Below are 7,790 nucleotides of genomic sequence, written 5' to 3'. Positions count from 1 at the left end.
ATAGGATAAGATGGATACACAAATTCCTATATTGAGTCCTAACAATAATATTGATGAATTTGAAGATTTGGAAGTGACACAATTTGATGAAGATACGCTAAGAAAAATATTATTCGAAGAAGAACTGCAACCGAATAAAGATAGTATTAATATCGTTCAAGATAATATAATACAACCAATGATGGTTGATACAGCTTCGAATTTTTCGAAAATCGAGGAGGAGGAAGAAGAGGAGCTTGTAATCGAAGATTTCGATTGGATAGAAATGATGGAATTGTCAGATACAATTGTCTCCCACGAGGGAGTAAATGAGATTTTTGATGTGGGAGAATTAGATTTTGATTTTTCTCATTTTTGTTCTTCTTCAATTCCTATGGAAGAAATAGGATATGATGTTTTGTGGCAAAATAACTTATAATAGTAATTATTATTGTAATAAAATCAATGAAACTTAAGTACTATGTTTGAATTTTTTTTTTGGTCTCAGTTATTTTAATTCAAACTCGATCTTTGTATACGAATAATTTAAATAAAATCCAATAAGTTACTTTTATATTGATTCTATAAAAATTCAAAATTTTAATTATGCTTGATAACTTATATAATGCAGCAAAAACTAAAGTACATAATAAAAACAAAGAAGAATTTTCACGTAGAAAACTCCTTGCTCAAAGAGGAAAAAAATTACGACTTGTCTAACAAGATTTTTCAATTATTTTTCACTATCTTCGAGTATAGACTCCAACAATTATACAAGGATTAAAAATCGTACAACATGTCAGTCAATCACATACTACGTAGTTACTTATATCAGTTATTCTAGTTAATAGACTTCAATCACGTATTACATAGTTAACTATAACTATGCTTATTGTTGGATGGTAATAAAATGATAATTAGGAACAGATCTTACGAGTTAAAACACACGAGACACAAACTCTCGATAAAGGTATATATAGTCCTGATTGTGCTTTTTGTTAAATGTTGAATTATTGCATATTGTTATATGTTGTATTCCAACCCGTCTCATTTTATGTGGCTTCAGATTTCGAGATTCAAATAAGTCTATTTTTTATCATAAATTTTTTTATAGATCTTATAAATATTTTGAAATATCAATTATTGTGACTTATAGTACGTTTTACGTAGTTTACAAATATATAAATTTCATCTCATGAAATTAAAGATTCCATGCGTAAATTTCCAGTCAAACTTAAACTGTTTGACTCTCGAAAAATTAAAAAAAATCACATAAATTGGCACAAAGAAAGTACTTAATATCATGTTATGTATATTTATATCGTTGTTATGTTTTGTCTCTATTATTATATAATATAATATAATATTTACATATTTTTCAAAACTATTGATCGATGATACTTACTCAGTACGGAACGTACTTCGTAGCTAGCCAACTTATTAGGCCAAACCAAACATAAACCTCTAAATTTCATGTGCAACTAAATAAAACAACAAGTGGTATAATTGCCTAACAAATAGGAACATATTGACTTCAATAGACATTTTCCTAATTAATGATCTTTTTTAAATGACAATATATTTACCTAAAACTAATATATAGATCACTAAACCATGATTAATCATATGTATAATAATCATCTTAAGTATTAATTTTACTTTATTGATTTGATTTTAAAAATAAGCTGATATACCCCGAAAGAAAATTATTTGTTACGAGGAACATAAATTAAAGAACAAACACCAAACCCCACCCCACCCTTTTTAGTGTTCTTTTTTTAATTTTTAAGTCCAATAATTTTTTTTAAACTTCCTTTATGTTATTTTACTTAAAATGACATAAACATAACCCACTTGTGGAGAAAACAAATTATAAATTTTTCTATAATATATATTTGACAGGAAATTGGGCAAACATTATATTTCAAAAGTTTTTCTAGATGTTAACATGGTGTCCTTTTAATTCCTTACATTGCTTTATTCTACTATTTGAAACCAAACAATTAGGTGCATCATGTTTTCATGTTTATCATGGCATGAAAAACATGTAGTTTACAACTATCTGCGATGAATTTAGAATTTGAAGTTTTATAGATTTTGACAAGGTGTTAATGCATATTAAGGTCTTGACTTAAATTGAATCCACGTGAACCAAAAGTTATAAGTTAGATCCGTTTTTGTCGATGAGCAACGATGGAGAGATAAAATAAAGATGGAGTGGAGGAGAATGGGCAAAACATTCGAGATGGAAAATTGGTGCGACTATTGCGTAAATTATTCTCAAATGTCGGAGGTGGATTTAGGGTTTAGAGTCAATAGGTTCATTGAAATACCGTAATACATAAACTTGTCCAAGTAGACACACTCATTCCACATGACAAATAGTATGTGTCCACTTGTTCAACTTTATGACAGTTTAAGTGTCTACTTGTATCGCTAAAAATCGGAAGGCATAGATACCATCTGAAACCAAGTTAAAAGACACGTGTATGGACTATGCCAAATGAAAATGATCTATTGCTTCATGACTTGCTCTGCTTGGCTAACTAGTCACTTCCACCAGGCATAGTTATCAGATAACTTGTAGATTCGAATGACTCTCGTGATTTTCACCCACTCTATGGACGCTAAATGCGAAATAAATTTCTATTTCTTCCCTCCAAAACACAATACGTCTAGACTTTGGTCTTGCAAACATCATAACAATATTAACAACTACTCCAACTACATACCAAACGAGTTAAAATACGAAAACTAAGACAAGAACATGTAGCAAAAAATGGAATCTTGATTCCCTACTCATCATTTATCGTTCAATCAATTCATGAAGAGTACACATACTGTTGTCAGACTTACACTATTTTCGAAAAGTAGGGAAATTTGTGAGGGTGCTGCGACGTTGTCACCTTCCAAAACATCTGAAAATAGAGGATGTAAGGGTTGAAGAAAGAAATCTCATCCCAGCTGAACCTCCAGGGAAATAGGAGATCACATAATAAGATAGAGCAAGGACCTGGCAAAAACAGAATTGTTGAGCACATAAGTTATGTATGTAGCACAGCCGATAGATTCATTGAAAGATATTAACATCCATTGAACTGAGGGAACGCGATAATGTTGCTAAAATAAATCGATTCTTTTGTTTAAAACTAGTAGAAACAGCATACTATTTCGTTAACAAATGTACCATATGTTCTTACACCAGTGATCCCCGTGAAAAGTTGGGGTTAACTTCAGAGTTCAGTCTCTTTTTACTGTTGAAGATGGTTATCTGGAAGGTTTTTCGATAAAATGTCGAAGCTAAACGCATGTAAGCAACAGCTCTCAGACCACACAATTACCATTTTTGGGTGTTGTGGCTGTGTTTAAGTGTGGCCACTCTTTGGTATTTCCATAAGTTCTGTTCTTTCTCTTTTTGATTATTGTCGTGTCCAACCAGCTAATGTACACCTCAACTAATTTCACGGGGTACTACTACCTCTCACCAGCACATGCATGATGCACCGGGTAACTCTATCCACCAAAGCTTTGGACAAATAGGAAGAGATTACCAAGTGTTTTTGTCCCCACTTCATTGACCATTAGGTCACACCCATGGCAAGTTATGTTCCTTCTTTTCACCTTTTCCTAAGATTTAGAGGGATAGGAGGGTACGGATAGTTGTCAAGTCACGCATCTAACAATTCTATAGAGAGAACGGTAATCAACTCGAGTCAGAGGAATAACATCTTCCATCCTCTCAGATGGTTCTAAAAGATGTGCTTTGGTACCTTTTATAGATTGATATTCACACTTGAAAAATAGATAAAACAAGGGGATGGAGCCAACATTGTTCATATAAAAATGATACAGATTTTCACCACAGTCCTTCCTACTTTGACTCACAACTCCACTTATTTTGGTAACCTTCTAAATCATTCAGTTTTATAGCAACTCCGATCACTCATCTATCCACTTACTAAGCTATCATAGCTAAAACCCATTTGGTAGGGAATATTTACGAAAAACAGAGTTGGGAAAGTTAGTTCAACATACTAACAGGAAAATATTCCACGTTACTTGGTGTCTATAATGTTATTTATATGAAGGATCTTCTGGATATCCAACAAATCATAGAACAAAAGAGCAATCAAATATCTTTTATTGGAACACTCACACAGTCGAGTATTTCAACACATAAAACTTATAGACTAAATTGATTTGAGACTTCCGAAAGTCATTCCATAAAAGGAGAAGCTCCAGTATAAAAAACTTTCTTGTAGTACATGATGTAATTTGGTAGGTCCGAAAAATCTACGCTTATATTTAGGCAAGACACAATGTCCCACAATATTATGAAGTCTTTTACTCAGACAATCTTGAGCCCATCCTTTGGGTCGTTTTGAATAGAATAATCACTACGTGCATTGAGACAATGCAAGCTAAGACTTTGTTTTTATCGTGCATCGGAGCATGTAGACAACAAGACTTTCTTTAATCACCAAATAAGGTCAAGAAAGTTAAAATAATCTATGCAATATGGACTTGTACTTGAGAAGTAGGAATAGCAAACTTCAGATAATCAGGGTGGTCAAATATATAGCTTCAGGCATGAGTGCACTTCTCCAAGAAAAAAAAAGGCAAAATGGCTACTAAAGACAACAAAACCATGGTCCGGAATAGAACTTTTAATAAGTGAAGGCTTGATAAGTTGGAAAGCTCATAGTAGCATATTATTTGTCCTAGAACCTTTATGTTTTTCTGGGCTATGTGCCCTGAAATATTTAACTAACAATCTTAAAAGTGTTTGTTGTGTTTCCCATCTAAAGAGGCCAACGAAAGAATTTATCATGGCCAAATTATTAGCTAAATAGAAGTAACACTAGCATTAAAACCAAAAAAAAGGCGAGGAATTCAATACCTGTATCACTGAGAAGAGCACAGAAAGAATATAGCTGTGAAGCACCATAGAGACGTAAATAGTCCCTACCATGCTGCCGATAAAAAGCGCTGTAAAAGGAAGCCTCTGGAGACGAAAGAAGAAGAATGAGATTGCAGAAATTGAGCTAATACAATGGACGGGAAAGGTGCTTTTATCTATTTTGACAAACCAGCTAGTTAGACATAGAAGATGGCAAACCAAGACTGAGGATGATTAAGTACCTCTTTTGATGTCATGTGTGTAAGCTGATTCTTTGGACCTTTGAGGGCAAAGAACGAGCCTATAATGAATGCACAACCAATTGTGAAGCAGATAGCAAATTTCTGAGGCATCAGCACCATGACAGGGAGGAACATAGTGAATGCAATGAAGATGAAGAAAACACCAGCTGCAAGAAATAAGCCAAAGTACATGAGGGACTTCCCAGAAGGAACATTGCTGGTTGCGGATTGGAAGCTTCCTGGTAAGTTTTTTACTCCTTTAGTAACCCTGTACAGAAAAAGGAAAAGTTAACAAATATCATTAGCAAGTGAGCAATAAAACCCAAACTCCTGGAGGATTTCACCAACTTTAATTAGATCGGAACACCCAAGACAAAACAAATTCATTACTTTTTAGTTGTAACATCTTACGCCTGCCTTAAATTACTACATGGGTACTACCTGGTGCATGAATATACCACTAACCTTTGCCCAAATTATCATACCACTAGGTCTATGGAAGTCAATAATGAAATTTCCCGGGCAATTAACAATCTCAGAGTTCACACAAGTTCAATAAAAAAGACACCATTGTCCTAAATTTCGAAAACTGATACAGCATCAACTGAGTGGAAAATATTAAGAGTGAATACAGCCAGCAAACATCATCACTCGTTATACCGATATGAATCAATCAAACATGTCGCTGCAGCTAAATCCCAAACTAGTAGAAGACAGCTATATGAATCCTCTATACCATTTTCTCTACTTTGACCCTTCAATATCTGATTAATCATTATTTGAGTATTTCACCCTGATCATCAACTAAAATACCCTTCTCCTTTATCCTAGCATGAGATAATTCATAACTATTTGGTACACCTATTTACATTGATCATCAACTAAAATACCCTTCTCCTTTACCCTTCTCCAATATCTGTTGTATGCTTTTTCTAGGTTGATGAACACCACCATATGTAAGTCTCTCTTCCCCTTTCTATACTACTCCACCAATTTCCTTACAAGATGAATAGCTTCTATAGTTAAATGTCTCGGCATGAATCTAAATTGGACTTTGTTATCATCCTTGTTCTAACACGCGCGCACACACACACCTCGACAAGGTGCTGAGTCTCAAATGTTGCGTCCATACATCCCACATCAAAATGGGGTTGCTCAACGGAAAAAGCTAAACTCATTGGAAGTTATTAGATCACTTTCATTTGCTTTGTATTAAGTATTACAAGTTTAAAATTGAAAATTAAGCTGCCCCCTCCTGTTCAAAATATCTACATTCCAATGTACATCAAAACTTTACGTTCATTCCGTCTGATACTCAAAACCCGCCATTCTTATCAGACAAGGGAGTAAAAACTGAGACAAAACAAATTGAATGGGATATCTCACCAATCACGACCGAATTCTTCAAGCACATATCATTATGCCTCAAAAAGTTTGAATTTTGAATATTGTTCCAATCCAAACATTTAAAATTCCCATCTTTTCGAATATATTAATGCGAAATCTTCAAACAAACATCATAAAAATTGAAACTTGAACTGGATTTTCATCTAATATTTGAATCACATTCCCATTTTCAGATACACTAATGGCGAATTATTCAAGCAAACATCATACCACCTCAAAAAATTCAAAAATTGAACTGGGTTTTCATTCAAATACTTGAATTTCTATATATCTCCATTTTCAGTTATATTAACATCGAATTCTTCAAGCAAATCCTCAAAAAAAAAAAAAAACGAAAATCGAACTGGGTTTAATCCAAATATCTTCCATTTTCAAATACTAACAAAATTACACACTTACACGTTGAATGTGCCGGAAACTTTGTCATTAGCCGTTCTAACAGCAGCTTCAAGATCAAACCCAAGATCAGACGATGAACCTTCATCTTGTGTCGAAGCATAAGCATTCCAATCAGCTAACAGAGACGATGGGGTCTTCTGCAGATCGTTACTTGGTCCTCCAGTAAACCATGATTGTGCTGTTTTATGCATAATTCTTCTTCTTCCTTTCTTCACAAATTGAGAATTTCTCTGCGATTTTTGGCTATGGCAGAAACAGAGTGGTGAAGGGATCTAATGTTTAACCCAAGGGTATTTTTGGTACATTTCGATAATTAATGTGTATTTTCGACAACGAGGACATATTTGAACCAAAAACGTAAACGATAGTTAAAATTGATATATTTTGAATAGTTTACGACTTTTTTTTACCCTTTCGTTATTAAGGATAAAAGCTTTTTCTATTTCGAATTATAGATCATTGAAAATTTTGTGATTCTTTTTCTTTCTTTTTCTTATTAAATTAGCTTATTGAGAAAATGTATGATTCTTATTGGAAGTGTGAACCTTTTTAATTTTTTATTTTAGGATAGAAAATGTAAATGAGAGTTTAAGTTGATATATTTTTTGAATAGTTCACGATTATTTTGAATTCTTTCGTTATTAAAAATAAAAGTCTTTTTAATTGTGAATTTTAAATCAGTGAGAAATTTGTGGTATAGAAGATGATTGTTTGTCACTTGTTTCTCATCGAACTAACTCATTGAGAAAATGCATGTCGAGAATAGATTCTGATTAAAATAGTGTGAAGCTTTTAAATTTTAAACATATGATAACATTATATATTTTTTTTCATTGATTCAGTCTAAATGTATAAACAGGAAT

At 33.0% G+C, this 7,790-nt stretch overlaps 1 protein-coding gene across 1 annotated transcript; it reads right to left on the bottom strand.

Moving 5' to 3' along the window:
• Positions 1 to 2,600: 2,600 nt before the first annotated feature.
• On the bottom strand, positions 2,601 to 7,240 carry LOC101258229 (protein transport protein SFT2). The gene is made up of 4 exons (XM_004251502.5): positions 6,928 to 7,240; positions 5,122 to 5,389; positions 4,880 to 4,984; positions 2,601 to 2,992 (listed from the first exon to the last, which is right to left on the bottom strand). The coding sequence occupies exons 1-4, from the start codon at positions 7,116 to 7,118 to the stop codon at positions 2,882 to 2,884; spliced, it is 675 nt and encodes a 224-aa protein (XP_004251550.1). The 5' UTR covers positions 7,119 to 7,240; the 3' UTR covers positions 2,601 to 2,881.
• Positions 7,241 to 7,790: the final 550 nt, after the last annotated feature.

Source organism: Solanum lycopersicum, chromosome 12, assembly GCF_036512215.1.
Source record: "Solanum lycopersicum chromosome 12, SLM_r2.1".
In the NCBI taxonomy this organism is placed as follows: domain Eukaryota; kingdom Viridiplantae; phylum Streptophyta; class Magnoliopsida; order Solanales; family Solanaceae; genus Solanum; species Solanum lycopersicum.
Note: the sequence above shows the minus strand (reverse complement) of the source record. Positions and strands in the feature narration are given on the sequence as shown.